This window comes from Ochotona princeps, chromosome 19 (assembly GCF_030435755.1).
Source record: "Ochotona princeps isolate mOchPri1 chromosome 19, mOchPri1.hap1, whole genome shotgun sequence".
Taxonomy (NCBI): Eukaryota; Metazoa; Chordata; class Mammalia; order Lagomorpha; family Ochotonidae; genus Ochotona; species Ochotona princeps.
In genome coordinates, this window is record NC_080850.1 from 36,188,863 (window position 1) to 36,204,467 (window position 15,605).

At 54.6% G+C, this 15,605-nt stretch overlaps 1 protein-coding gene across 1 annotated transcript in view; it reads left to right on the top strand.

The window, feature by feature from the left end:
- Window positions 1-15,605, top strand: part of FSTL4 (follistatin like 4) — a 418,275-nt gene that overhangs the window by 334,359 nt on the left and 68,311 nt on the right. The window contains exons 5-6 of the mRNA XM_004586404.2: window positions 9,674-9,867; window positions 12,329-12,452. Of these exons, the coding sequence (XP_004586461.2) occupies window positions 9,674-9,867; window positions 12,329-12,452 (318 nt within the window). The remainder of the gene's footprint in view (window positions 1-9,673; window positions 9,868-12,328; window positions 12,453-15,605) is intronic.

Sequence of the window (15,605 nt, forward strand, 5' to 3'; positions counted from 1 at the left end):
ACAGGGCTGCCCACTCTGTCTCCACTTGTCTCTAACACAGGGGTGAGATAGGAAGTGAGGCCTTAGACCCGGCTTGCTCATGTAAATCACGTGGCTTCAACATTCTCAGACCTGGTGATTCCTTTGCACCATTGATCTTCAGTGCGGCTGTACTTATTATCTCAAAGTGAGTATCTGTCTTATACGGAAAACTGTGATGCAGAAAGGCAAAACAGGCCAATGTTGGTGCCTAAAGCGTGCCTTTCAGTGTGTAAGTGCTTGAGCACCAGTTGCAAACATAAGGTCACACTTCTGTTCTGTGGGTAGAGTCTGTTGAGGGGTGTGGATGATTTGAGAACTCGGTGTTGATTCTTTTAGAATGAGTGCTTTTTGCAATGAATGACTTACGGGCAGGTGGTGGTCAGATGGGCAGCTAAGAGTGTAAGGTACATCCTTGGGGAAAAACAGCCCTGCCAAATCCCAGGGGACAGGAAATGTCACAGATGTAACTTGGTGTTGGATTCTGAAATCGGCCAGCAAATGCTGGTCAGGCAGGATGACACTACCTGCTGGGTGCCACAGAGCCCCCACTCCCACCCCCACCAATCATTGTGAGAACTTTAAGTACCTCATAGCATTCCACAACACTTTCTGAAGACCTGCATGGCACAGCACACAGCTTGAGACCATAAGATACATGCCTGGCTGGTGCAATGCGTCCATGAGCAGAGCACTTGCCTCACCTGTCCCCTTGGCCTTCTTCTGGAACTGGGGGTCCTTGGCTCTGGCTCTGGCTCTGGCTGAGGTCACAACAGCCCCAGAGCCTGCTGTGTCTCTGGGGTCATGTCCACCTCCCAGCCTGGCAGACTCTTGGACACCACGGCAGCTCAGTGCCCAAGGTGGCCATGTTTCTAGACACTGCTACATTGGAGGAGCACTGCTGTTACATGTGGAAAGCCATTGAAGATGAAGCCTGCGGTGGTGGGGGGGGGGGGGATGCTTCCTGTCAAAACTCAGTGGATTAAATAGAAGAGGAGGGCTGCCCGCTCCCCAATCCCTTGTCCACTCTCTCTTCCTCAGCTGGAGCCATACCCTGGGCCACCACTGGGACCTCTCTGTAGGGTGTAAGGATGTGAATCAGGGGAGAGAGTAGGCAAGGTGCTGGGCTTCTAGAGCCAACAGTGGAGTAGCCAGGGTCTGTAAGAAGCTGGAGTGTACTGTCCCAGCTGGTGCCTTAAAGGACCTTGTTGCATGGGAGTTTTTAACCCAACAGTAAAAAAAAAAAAAGCAACAACAAAAAAAAAACAAAACAAAAAACAAAAAACTACGTACTTCATGCAGGGAGTGGGGACTTTCAGCATTTGTGCACATTTTCAAACATCCCTCTCCCACTCTGGGGCCAATCAACAGATGTGCCAGTCAGCCATAAAATGCATATGTGGCTCCTTCTCCCAGGGATCCAAACAATTTTGCTCTCTCTAATAGGAGTAAAAGGAAGGATGGTAAATGTCAAATGGCAGATTGTACAGCAGCATCAATTGAAGCAGACGTTTGTGAGCAAATGTGCCGTTTATCTAACAAAGGTCTAGCTGGTTTTGCTCATTTAAATTACCTGATGCTGGGATGAGGCTTCATGCACAAACTCAGGTGCATGGAGAGGGGAATCCCTCTCCCCGCCCAGCACTGGGCCGCGCCCTGCTCACTGCACTATGGCACAGCTAGGGAGTGAGGTGTGAGGTGTGTGTGGCACTGTGTGGAGCTGTGGAGGTACACAAGGTCCTTAAGTGGGCCTTGTTCCTTCAACTCAGGAAGTTCCGCTTCAGCTGGGTGAGAGTGGCTGCACACTGACACTGACACTGAGGACGAGTGGCCAGCCTGGGTGGCATCAGGACCCCCTGTGACTCTTGGGAGGATGAGGAGCTGTACTCATTCCTCATTTCCTCAGCACCCCCGTGGGCACCAGGGCCTAGGTGCCCAGGAGTGGCACGGCCAGATGCAGCAGGTGACCTTAGAGGGACATGACCCTTTTCGTGGCAGCTACAGATCCACATAGTAAGAGAGAGCAAGCCCAGAGCTGGTTCATTGCCCTCCCCAATCTGTGCCCTCTGCGGGCCTCTGCTGTGGTTAGAGGGCCACCTGGCTCTGGCTAGGGGTCTGTGGGCAGATACCTTCCTGATACTGCCTGGCTTGGCTTTCTAACTTAATCCCTGGTGGCTGTTGCTTCCAGGCCCTGTCTGGGAGCCAGTGAGCTCCAAGGCACACAAGCCAGATAAGAATGTTCCAGGCTGTGCCTCCACCAGCATAGTCAGAGGGCTGTCTGTGCTGAAACCACTGTGACTCCATTCAAAGGCGGCTTTCCAGGCTTCACCTCAGACCCCCAGAGGCCAGACCCAGAATCTGCATTTTTAGTAAGAGCAAAGTGATTGGATGTAGACCAACATCTGAGAGCTTGCGAAAGGGTCCTCCTGTCACTCCTTTCCTGGACCCTCGCAGCTCTGCCTGACTTTGTTCTACTGCAGCTGGGCCTGCCCCAATCAATGGGTCTTTCTTCAGGTTTCTCTGAGGCCCCGGTGTTGTGCTGTGAACGACCACAGACCTCAGGCTAGTGTTTAGCATGGCAGTTCAGATAAGCTAAGACAGTTGCATGCCTTTGTGCTTGAGTGCAATCTCTGGCTCCTGTCTCTAACTTCTTGTTCATGCAGACCCTGCAAGATGGTGGGAGGGTGGAGGGAGGGGGTGATAGATCGAGTAATTGAGTCCCTGCAGTCCACCTGCAAGACCTGCCTGGATCCAACTCACAGCTTAAGCCCAGGCATTTAAGGAGTAAACTAGCAAATGGGAGTGCTCCCTCTCTCTTCCTCTCCAGTAAATAAGTTTTTTAAACAGAAGGAACATGGACCAAATTCAGGGAACCTGGGTTCTGCTCCTAGACCTGCCATTAGCTGGCCCCATGGTATAACCACATTCTTTCCCCAACTTGGACCTCAGATTTCAAATAAATCTGCTGAATGCACCAGGCCTCTTGCTGGTTGAGGCCTTGGTTGTGCCCTGAGTGGTGTATGCACAGGAGGTAGGCAAGTTACAGCTGGTACGAATGTGTGCCCCGAGATACCCAGGCTCACTGCTCACTGCAGAGATGCAGAAATGTTAGGACCACAGTCCTGGCTTTCAAAACTCTTACCTGTGGAAGAGACAGAGGCAAACAATGCGGGGCTTCAAGAGCAAGGCCCCTGTGTGAGTGGGAGCAGACAGAAGCTGCTCTATGGAGCTGGCCTTGGTGGGAGAGCCAAGGACCTTGCAGGGTCGTGGGAGGTGGGGAGGGCACCTGAGAGCAAAGTTGGCAGCAGGTAGAATGGGTAGACGCAGACAGGGTCTGCAAGGCTGGCATAGCCTGTGTTCCTGCTTAGGGCACACACAGGGAACAACACCCCTCAGGGAGTTCAAGTGAAGGGGAGAGGCCCCAGGGACACCAGCCGGGAACCACCAGGTGGCATGACTTTGAACCCACCTGTCCTTGTATGGGTACTTTTGGGCGTGCTTAACAATCTCCTGGAGTTTTCAGAATTTTGTGGTTCAGCCAACACCACCAATGAAACTACATTATGTTAGCTAAAACTATATCCTAACGATAAGCTCATTGGTTTTGGCATTTATTGTTAATTGAATTTTCCCAGAAACGCAGCAGAAAGATTGTTAATGTTCGTGAATTTACATCAAGTTAAACATCTGTTCCTCTCACGCTAAACTCCAGCAAAGTTACCACGGCCCATAAATTAGAACTGTGTGCAAAACACTTCTTGCTCTTTGCACAGCTTAGCAGTTTCCAAACAGACCTCAGAATGACACGTCACAGACGAGGCCCGTTAAACACTGCCACGTTCTGCTGGGATGTTAGTGCCAGACGATGATGCCCAACTTTTGCTTTGGCAGTGAATATGACAGCTTTGTCACAGTGGCATGTGACACTAGCTGTCAGCTGGCTGAGAACCTTGTGGAAACCATGCTGCTGAAACTCAGGTGAGGAGGGCCAAGTCTGCCTGGGAGGACTCAGGCCCTCCTGCCTGATTGAGATAAGACCAGTGAAGTGTGGCCAGGGGTCTGACTGCCCTCTGCGTGTGTTCTGTCAAGATGGTCTGCAATGCTTTGAGAAAAGAGATCCCACACCTTTCTTGTTGGCAACTCAAAACTAGTCACGCCTTCTTTCATCCTTCCTGCCCCTCGATCCACATCCTCTGGAGAGGCTTCTGTTAATGGCAGATGGGCTCTCTCATGTTTTATCTGTATCCTACAGTCCCTTCTCTAAGAGATTGGAGGTTCCTAGAGAGACCCCTGGGGTGGCCCTTCCTGCCCCAGGAAGCCATCAGAAGTGGGAAGGGCCAGGCTGAAGTCTGCTCCCCACATGCTGCCTGCATCTCAAGCTCTCCCCAAGCCCAGAGGGTGCCCAGGCCAGCCTGGTGCTCACTCACCAATTGGGCCATCTTGGAAGCTGTGCCTCCTTGCCTGGGCTGCTGTGGCTAGCACAACACCCAGGGCCTGGCTTCTTTGTGGGGTTGCCCCAGGCTTTCCCAATAAGCAGCAGCAGGACACGGGCACAACCAGCTTTGATTTTTGAGGGAGGGGGACACACAGTCACTAGCAAGTTCAAGGAGGTTTGAGCTTCAGTGAGCTTGATTCCACTGTCCTTCAGTGAAAGGACCCACAATGGTCCCCCAGCTCCTTCTGAGTTCCTGACCTCAGTCCCTGGGCTCAGGGTAGCTGGGGCTGTCCTCTCCCTTGGCCAAGACTGCAGCTCCTCTCCACCGAGGACTCCCTCAGGTGTACAGTCAGTGGATTTCAATGAGCACCTTGTGCATACAGGTGTTGGCCCAGGGGATGTACTTGCACAAAAGGCTGGTCCCTGCCCCGCAACAGTTCACACTCTAGCAGGCACACCAGAGGGTGGAAGGCTGGGGAAAGTGCAGAAAGAGCAGAGCAGGGAGCAGGGAAGGACGCGTTGGGAGGCAGCAAAAAGCAATCCACTTCTCAGTCCCCAGTGCCAGGCAGGTGCTCCATCCTGGGATCTAAGGCGTGACTCTCAACCGCTTGACCCATCTCTCAGCTCGAATCTGAGCTTCCCACTGCCTGGGTGACAGTTCCCACCCTACGTGTGTGGTGCACCAATCCCCCCTGCCCCACACCTCAGCCTTGATGCTTTGGAGTTCCCAGCCCCACCCCCACCTGAGAAGGGACATTACCTGTCCTGGCAGGATATGGATCCCTTTGAGGCTCCATTGGGCAAGGGTGCAAGCAGCTGATGGAATATTCCAGCGTGTCTCCTGCTCCCTTTGTTTCACGACACAAAGTGTCCCTTTGATGGACATTTAATTCCAGCGGCTGCTACCTGCTTCCTATCTTCCTTTGCTCAAAAAATTAAATGTGGATGTGCCCGTGCTCCTGCTATGATAATTTCCCCCTGGTTTTCAGGGAGTGTGGCCGGCATGCAAGAGCGTTAGAATCTTCAAAGAGGGACAATTATGGAGGAAACTAGATTAATGAGGTGTCATAACAACTTAGCCAGATCTGCGACTGACCTTTCTTGCAGAGAACGGGACTTGATAAATGTAGTTCATTACCAAGTTCTGACATGAAAATAGGATCACACTCTGGGCTCCTCGCTGGCTGATCAATATTTTATCTGCCAAAGCAGGCCCAGACCAGGCACAAGGGATCCCACATGTGTGCTGAAAGGAAGTCCAGGGCCAGTGCCAGGGACTGGCAGGCCAGCCCTGCTGTGCACAGGGCACCCAGGCTAGCAGGATGGCGCTGAAGACACTGACAGTGTCCGACGGAGCAGGATACTCAAGCCCCTCCCTGCGAGGACACACAATGGGTGACAGGAGGGAGGAAGGAAACCTGGGGTGTGTATGTTCTTCTGTGGTCACCGAGCTGGCCACCTGCCTGCCCCAGGGCCCAGAGGCAGAGCATGCCTGCCGCTACTCCCTGGCTGACCACATGGACTTCTCTTGTGTCATGAAGCTTTAGGGTGATCAGGTAAGGCAGAATGGGCAGGGGAAAGACTTGTTGCCCTGGGTCACACAACCCAAGCCAGTGTCCTCCCGACTCACCATCCAGCGCTTTGCCTGGCCTTGCCATCTCATTGATGCTGTCAGTATTAGGCAGATACAGGGCCCTCTGATGAAGCCTGTCTCCTCTTCAAGTCCCCAAGCAGGGTCATTTCAGGTCTTCCCTGGAGACATGACCTCTGGTTCTCCACCACAATCCCCGAGTTAGTCTCTGTGGTCACCTGGTTGGACTTCGAGGGCTCGAGCAGACAGTGGGGACACCAGTGCCATTCTGTCCATCAAGCCCAGTGATCACATGCAATTCTAATCTGGAGTCCCAGGCAACTATTGCTCCAGCCTGGGGGTGTAGCTGGCCTGAGCCATGTGCTTGGTCCTCACTGGAGTGGAGAGGTGCTGGGTTGGGGGCTGTCACTTCCCAGGACCAGCTCGGCCAGGTGGAATGGAAGGTGGAGCTCCATAAGGAGCTTCCCAGGTGCCCCCTCACACCATCTCTCGAAGTCTAAGGTGGGCTTGTGTCCCTGCTGCACATAGTAATGAGTGCTCCACCTGTGACTGTTCATGGCCTTGCCCCCATCGCAGCCTCACTCCCTAGCCTTACCATGCTGCCTGGAGTCATCTCTGCCTACACCCGCTGGCCCCAGGCCTTCTGAAGGGGTGCCTTAGGAATGCAGAATGAGCCAGGGCCAACCCAACCTCAAGTGGAATGGGAGGTAGGGGAGCCTGATGCATGAGGTTGGATTCATGTGTGTGTGAGCAGGGCCTAAAGAAAGCTGGGAGCAGGAGGGGTGACCCACACAAGCAGGAGGCCTGGGACTTGTGAGAGCCAGCTGTGTTCACAGAACAGAGCCTTACGAGCATCGAGCACCAAAGGAACTGTGCTGCTATTCTCCCCATAGGGCCTGGCCAAGTGTGGATCACAGTGAACACTAAGGTCCCCTCCCGTGTGACAGCACAGGTTCCTCTTTGGCTGGAAACCAGTGACGGCACAGCAGAATACATAGGCAACCTTCCAGCTCTCTGCCCGGCCCACTTAGGAAACAGCCTCCCACAGGTCCCCACCTGGCAGCCCCAGTGGGGCTCGGCCGGGCACAGACCTCAGGGTTAATATGGAAGTATCTTACCTTCTCTCTGAAAGTCACGCCAGCCCTGCACCAGTGTCCGAGTGATGCCAGGCTGGGCCACAGTGGTCCTCCTGGGTGAGGACGGCCAGAGCCCTCCTTGTGTCCATTCACCGGTTTTCCTAGCCCCCTGTTTGCCTCCTCATTCTGCCTTCTCCCCACCCTGCGGCCTCACCCTCACACTCCTTGCTGGATGCCTTCCTTTGCCCCGACTCTTCATCTACTCACTCCACATGGGCGTCCAGGGTCAAGGACTGGGAGCTGCATCCTCTCCCCAGCAGCTGGCCTGGAAGTTGTAAACAACAGCCAGTGATAGGAGCTCTGTCCCTGGAGCAGGCACTCACCACTGACCCCAGGCTGACTTCTAGACATGTCCCTATCTTCCTGCCCAGGAAGCGCAGTGAGCAATTGCAGAAGATGCTAGCTGGCAGCTGTAGGATGTGCTGGGAGGGGCAGAACCTGTGGAAGCTGCCATGCCCCCACCCGACCCCACCCCACCCTTGCCCCAGCAGGAGCTACCTCCTTGCCTTCCCTGGGCTGCCAGTGCTGGAGGTGCTGTGGATGCCCGGGCAGCACAGGGGGTCCAGCACATGAGCCATCTCCGCCTCTCTGCCCGGGGACTGACCTTCACATGACTGTCCCCAGGACCCAGTGAGCCACTCAGGTTCATGAGTGTAACATACCACAGCCATTTTGACTACCGGCTTTTGGCCTAGCCCCAGGGCGAGATGAGGGCTGTGTCCAGGCCTGGACCATACAAAGCTTTCACAGGATCACCACTCCTGTCCTGTATCAATGCCCTCCAGTCCATTTGCCAGGACTTGGCTTCACCCTTGTTATTAGGTCAGAGAGCAGATCTGGGTGGGACTCTTCCTCTCCTTCCAGAAAACTGACCTCATAGACTGGAAGAATACCACACCAGCAGCTGCCCCTCCCCTGGGAGGGAGGGGTCCTGTGGTGGGCAGAACCTTAGTCTCAAACACTGAGCAGCTCTGCAGACCTGAGAGCCAGGCTGGCCACGCAGTGGCCCTCTAGATCTCCCAGGCACAGACATGTTGCCAGCAAGGCGCGGGTGCGAGAGCAAGGAGACTCCCAGAACAAATGGGTCTGATGATATTGAACCCGGCAATTGATTTTTTTTCCTGAATCAACATGTGAGAGGAAATGGTCATGGATGTGAGTTTCTGAGAGCAATCGATCAACCCCAAATTGGCAGGAAATGGAGAAACATGAACAAGTACCAGAGGGAGTGGTTGCACCTCCAGGAGGGTCTGGTATGGGAGGCAGGAAGGCAGGAAGCGAGAGGAACACACACATTCTCTCTCTCTCTCTCTCTCTCTCTCTCTCTCTCTCCTCTCCTCTCCTCTCCTCTCCTCTCCTCTCTCTCCTCTCTTCTCTCTCCTCTCTCTCATTCATTCCTTTCCCACAGCAGCTCCCCCCAGTACTACCCCTCACAGGTGATAAAAGTCACAATGGTGGGGGAAGTACCCTTTATGTGAATATCTGATTTAATTGGCATATTTTCACTTCACTGATGAAACTGCTGAGGCCCAAGTTCCAAAGCTTGGCAGGCTGGCGCTCCAGCACAGGGAGTTCCAAAGCCTGCGCCCAGTCTATTGACTGTCCACCCACCAGGCATTACCTAGAAACTGCCCTTGGAAGTACGGGCCTCAGGCAGCTCCTGCCCAGCAACCCATTCATTGGACTTCCACCTGGAATGGACAGCGAGGAACCCACATTCGCTCTCCAGGGCCTGGAAGAGCCAAGCACAGGAAGTTCTTATCCCCCAGGCCTACACTTCCCTATCGCACCCCACCCTACTGAGATCCTGCAGCAGCCCCAGTATGTGGGTTCTGCCCTGCTGGCGCTCATGCTAATGGCTGGCACGAGCAAGATAAACACTGTCATGCTGCCATGTATCACTGGCCTCATTTACCAAATACCGTGTGACCTACTGCTCCCCAGTGAGCGCCAGGGGCCTTTGAGTCACGGGCTGTGGGTCCAGGCTCCTGTTACGCACGCACCGCACCGCCTCCCTAACCTCTTGGTGTCTTGACTGTAGGCTCATGTAAGCTTGTTTGTTTTGAAGTCATCCAGCTCTGGGAGTGTCCCTAATTAGCTTAAGCAGGACTTAATAGGCCTGTTCACTAAAGCTCTCTAATCTATGAGACTAAGGATCCAAAAGCAGCCTGTAAGGTAGGATTAAAACAAGAACAAACTCTTACAACGTGGAATGGGGCGGGCTGCACTGAAGCCTTCCTCCTCCCCCTGCTGCCCACCTGGCTCTGGCTGCTGAGCCATCCCTCAGCAAACACTGCAGGTTGGGTAAATCCTCATGTTGGCACCATGGACAGTGTGTTGCATGCTCTGTAAACAACTGTAGGATGCACTGCTGGGCAGATGGACAAACAGGGGTCATGCCTGGCCATGCTGTTCATGACTGAGCTGGGTGACTGGGCGTTGGAGGGGCCCAAGGGCTGAGTCTCACTGCAGTCACCTTCTCTGCTTTTCCAGGCGACACATGCACCATGGCCAGCTATGCCCATCTGAAGGACATGCTCTTGGCGCTTCAGACCCGCCGGTGGCCACTGCACAGAGAAGACAGCAGCCATGACCCTGCCAACCAGAGACGCTTGCTGGTGGAGTCTCTGTTCCAGGACCTGGACACAGATAACAATGGTCACCTCAGCAGCTCTGAACTGGCTGAGGTGGGTACAGGCTCAGGAGCAGTGGCCTTGATAGGCAGCAGGGACACCAGGGAAAACGTGGGAGTCCAGCAAGGAGGCTCCTCTCCTGCCAGCCCTTCCTCCGGGTGACCTTTGCACCAGGCCTCAGGACATCTTGCAAACAGAAGGGTGTCACTCCTTCCCCCCGACCCCCAGCCTCCCTGAGCCACCTGCACAAATGGGCTTAGAACCTCAGTGAGCTGGGGAAGCAGCCTCCTTTGAGGGGCTGGACCCTGCCAACTGCCTCCACCTAGCCCTCAGCTTTCCTCAAAGGAGCAGAGCTTGCCTCCACCAGACTGTAGGCAGGGTCGTGCCCTCTGCTCTGTGATGTCACCAGCCTTTGATATCCAAGTGCCAGCTGCCCAGGCCTGGCCTCTTGCTGTGTGTACCTCCACCTCTTGTTTGATAAGACCCTGGCTTTGTGCTCCATGGTTTGCCTCCCTCCACACAAACATAAGTTTGGGCTCCACATATGCATTCCTCTGGCAGGAGAGTAGTGTCCCAGGCAAGGAAAGTACAATGCTGCCCTCCCCCAGGCCACAGCCCCTGCCAGCTGCAGGGACAGCTGCCAGATCCTCCTGGCCCAGCGGCTGGACTCTGGGAGACCACTTGTCTTTCCCATTCCTTGCCTTCTCACCCATGAGCCTCACAGTGTCCACATGAGGCTGAGCAGGCTTGACAGATAAAGTGCCTGACAAGACTCCGGCCCCATTGATGGCAGTGGTCCCTGTCGCCATCGCTGACAGCATCATCCTCTTTGCCAGGATTTCCTCCCGAAACTTTTTGGCTACCCTCTACTGTTAGCGAGTCACTGTTGCCATCTCACATCCCAGATACTTGCAGAGCCTGGGGCTGTACGAAACAGAACCACCTGCTGAGCTGTGGGCACTGCCTCAGCTGTGAGAATACGAAGCCTAGGTGGGTTGCTGTACCCCACCAGCTCTCCTCCTGGCTCCAGGGGCTCCCATGGGATGAATGACTCCCAGCAGAAGGGTTCCACATAGTCTTCTTGAAGTCTGTGAATTCAGCAGGTGCACACAGCCCATCCCAATGTGGAAACACAGTCAGCCAGTCCCAAGCCTGCTTCCAGGGAGCTCTCTGTGCTCAACCAGCCTTGTGCTGCTTGTGCAAACCATGCAGCAAAGAAAGCCACTGTCCCTGCCCTGCTTGTGTGCCTAAGACTCCCACCAGGGGCTGAGGCCAGCTGGCCACAGGCGAGCTGCTCTGGTTCTATAGTCACTGCTGCCTGTGGAAAGAAACACCTGACGATTTCCCCCAACTACAGGCTGGTCAGGGAGCAGCGGGGACAGAGGCAGCCATGGGCGCTTGGCACCCAGGTCTACATGGCTCCCAGGTGGGTGCAGGTAAACACAACCCTCCTGAGTGGGGTTGTGGCCCGAGGCACCTGATGCCATTGGCTAGCATGGTCATTGTACTGCGATTTCCTCCTTAACATCTTTGGGGTTAGCTTCATGCACAGGCTAAGCAGAGCCCAGCAAGTGTGGGCCTCTCCTTGACACTGATGCAGAGGCGCCAGGGGAAAAACGCATCTGCCCTATAGGAAACGCATCAATATCTAACACAGAGAAGTAGGCAAAGGAAAACTTCCATCTTCAGAAGCTTGGTCTCAGGCGTGACACGTGGTCGCCCTTTGATCAAGCATCCTCCTTACTGGGTGAAGCGTGTTGTTTTTTTTTTTAACATTATTACATTAAATTGCCTCTAATGTAGCAGGCAAACTGAGAATGTTAAACAAAGAGAAAATGCCTCTGTCCCCTGCTTCCTCTTGAGAGGCCCCTCTTCTTGCTGAGCCTCTGTGCCAGATGCACCAGCCTGTGGCTCCAGCTCAGAGTGAGCGCCTGGAATCTCCACCCCAGGTTCCCTGTGGTCTCTGGCCAGTCATTCTGAGAAGGCCTTGGGTGTCTTGCAGCTCAGGCCATGTGTGACCCAAGAGGAGCTCACCAGAGCCTACCTATAGCCCCTGGCATCCCTGGCATCCCTGGCAGGACAGGCAGTGCCAGAGTTCAGGCCAAGGTCAGCAGAGTGGCAGCTGGCCCTTGGGGTGTGCCAAGGCCAACAGGTGCTGCCCTGACAGTGGAAGGAGCCTGCAGGTGCAGGAGAGGGTGCCCTGACAAGGCCATGAGTGGGTGTGTATGCTTGGGTCCTTTCTCTTCTTGGTGACCCCCACTGCAGCACGAAGGAGTAGACCCAGGTAGCCTTAAGAGTCACTACTGTGTGACCATAGGGGAGTCGCTTTCCCTCTCTGGGCCCCATTATCTCCTCCGTAAGGTCAGGAGGTGCACAAGATAAACCTAAAACCAGAGAGGCTCCCTGAGTCCCATGGAGCTTCCCAGGGGTCTTTACTGGGCCTGAAGAATTTCCAGGCAGAACTGTGACTGGACTCACTCCCTGCTCTGCCCTTGTCCTCCTCCTCACCCCACAGCATGTGCTGAAGGAACAGGACCTGGACGGGGACCTGCTGGGCTGCTCACCTGGCGACCTGCTCCGATTCGAGGACTACAACAGCGATGGCTTCCTGACCCTGCACGAGTTCTCAGCAGCCTTCCGTAAGTCCCATACTGCGGGGAAGGGCTTGCGCACAGCGGCTGCCACATCTGCGGTGACAAGGCCTGGGCTGTGCCCTTGAGTGTCACCCAGGGTGGCAGGTGGCAGTGATCAAATTTGTTCTACCGTGGGCCTGAGTTGTAAGGAAAAAGAGGAAAAGCGAAGGGGTGTGGGGAGTTTCCTGCTCTGGAGGAGCCCAGGACTATGACCCCCAGGGGTCCTGGAACTGTGCATGGAGGACAGGTGTTGGAGTCTGTCCTCAGGAGATGGCCTAGCCCCAGCAGGGAGCCTTGGCTGAATGAGACTCTGCAAGACGGTCTGGGGACATGGCCAGGCTGGGGACAGGGAGTTGTGGTCACCCAGGGACCATGGGGAGGGAGGGTCCAGGTTGATGAGGGGTGGGGGCCCTAGAGCAGCCCAGGAGGTCAGTGCTCTTGTGCAGATAGAGCAGGGATGCAGAGAGGCCCTGTGTGGAGGCCCTAAATCCCTGCTTGTGCATGGGCTAACTGAGCACCCACAGCTTCCCCTAGGATGACTTTGCACGAACCACAGGTGGAGCTTGGACAAGGCCTCCAAGACAGGTGTGGGTGGCCCCAGGCAGGCTGCAGGGACGAGCAGGAAGGGCAGAGTCAGGACCAGGCCAGACACTGAGGGGGATGTCCTTGACCCCCAGAAAACATGAAACCCCTTTACCTCCAAAGTCCTCAGATTCTGCCTAGAGCAAGTTGTGTGTGTGTCCACAACCCCGAGTCTGTGCCAGGGATGGGTGCTACAAGCTCAGGGCGCCAACTACAGTCCCCAGCACTGGGGAGCATGCACCCCGGCCTCAGGCCCACATTTACAAGGAGGTGCATGGCTCAGTGAGGTGTTCCTGCTTTGTAGTTGTGTCTCAGAGCTGTTGTTTCTCAGCATATTCACTGAAGGCCTCGGGGTCGCTGGCCAGAAGGGCTCCTGTGGCAAGAGGAAGTGGGACATGCATGATGAGGAAGAGGGAAGCAAATGTGGTTCCTCCCGGTGGGAAGTGCCCCCTGAGTGTGGCATGGCTGAGAGCTTTGTGGTTCAGAGCATTGCTTGCACCAAGGACCAAAGCTCAGTGCCTGGCTGCAGGCGTGGCATCCCCTGACCATGTACAGTCCACTCCTACCCCAACCCTCCTTCCATCTGCTTTTACTATTTCATAGCATGGTGTGAATGTGTGAATGATGGTACACTCACCCTGCAATGGGAGCGACTTGCTGTGGTGGCCAAGAGTTTTATTCCTGGAAATATGTGTCTAAATGTTGTAGAATGTGCAGAAGTGGCCCCATCCTATTCTCCCCTCCCAACACACAGACACACACACAAACCCCATACACCCTGCCCCCTACCTCTGCCCTTGGCTCTGGCTTGGGATTGTGGCTATAGGGTGGCCTGGCACAGTCAGCTGCAGGAAGAACTGTGCCCTGAGTCAGGAGGCAAGGGAAAGTTTTGTGGGGACAGTTCAAGGCCTGCCCAGCAATGCTTTCTGGGCCCAACCCCATCAGCAAAAGGGGCTAAAGAGGGGAAAGCCTAAGCATTTTATTTAAATTAATTAATTGGAAAAGCAGAGCTAGAGAAATTCAGAAGGGGAGAGAGAGATCTTTTATCTGCTGCTTCACTGTCCCAAATGGCTGCAACAACCAGGACTAGGCCAGGCCAAAAGGAGGAGCCGAGAGCTTCCTCCAGGTCTCCCACGCAGGTGGCAGGAGCCTAAGTACTTGGGCCGCCCTCTGCTGCTTTCCCAGGCTATTAGCAGGGAACTGGATCAGAAGTAGAGCAGCCAGGACTTGAAGCATATGGGATGCCAGTGCTAAAGATGATGGCTTAGCCCACAGCACCCAGTGCCGGCCCCAGGCCAGTGCATTTGAAGAGCCAAAGGCTGTGACTGGACTTGGAGGGGGGACTTGGGAGACCCCCAGACATCACTCCTTGTAGTCCCACAGTAGCATCATTCTGAGGAAAAGTGGGACCCCAGTCTGATGCCTCGCACTGCAGCTTCCCTGGTCCACCTGCTGGGTTCCTGGGAGGCAGGGAGTGTGCCTTTCCTGGAAGGAAATGCAGGGGTGTGGAGAAAGAGCAGGCTGCCTGCACCACCCCCCAATGGAGGCCGTTCTGCTCTGGAGCAGTGGGCATGCATTCTCACCTCCAGCCGTTTGTCTCACACCAAGCAGTATGTTGTCTGCACCCTTCCTTCCCAGATTATTATTTGAAAAGCCTTATAATCATCATTCTTAGAGCAAATTAGATTCTACTGTCGCCTTGGACTTGTTTTGAACCAGGAGAGCCAAACCATTCATCACAACCCAATCCAAATAACAGATCTGCAACAAAGTGCAAACACACAGCCATGGAGGAAGCCATGAACTTAAGGGCTCGATGCGCAGGCCCTCAGAGCACACAAGGGTCAGTGGTGTTCCCAGCCACAGGGCCTAGAGGTTCCCATCACCCTAGAAATGAATTTATGGCTCAGCGCATTTTAAATAGGTTATTAACATGAGACATACAGGTACAACATATTACACAGCGTTGGATGGGCATTGACAACCTCTCACTAAAACCCATACAGTAATTCCTCAAACATTTCGGCAACATTTTGGATTTAATATTCAAAGCCAGAGATGACAGACTGGCTAGGGGGGGTGAGACTTGGAAGGTTTATTTTCTAGACTCTTTCTCATCAGTGTCCTTAGGCACAAGGTCTACAGGTGCCTTCTGTAGCTGTCATGGTTGCTCTGCCAAAGCAGGCTGGGTCTAGGGGTGTTAGCCCTGGAGTAGGGAATTGGAGTTACGTGGTTCGGGGTGGGAGGGGCTCTCTTCGATCATGTCTCCCCAAGGAGCTGACCTTCTCTGGGCCAGTGTGTACTGCAGTGTGCAGGTGCCGAGGCAGGGGCAGGTCTGCAGCCAGTTGCCGGCTTGAGGAGCAGGTAAAACGCAGGTGCACCGTGGGTCTCTCTGGCCATCAGGGGGCGCTAAGGCTCGTCAGCAACTACCTCCATTTCGTGACAGGAATGACACTCTTCCTCCACTCAGCAACCCTTGCATCCCAAAGCAAAGGCTGATCTAGGGTTTTCCCAGCCCCTGCCCTTGCTTCCCAAAAAGGAGCAGAGCCGCCTGACCCTGCAGTGACCCCGGGCCCG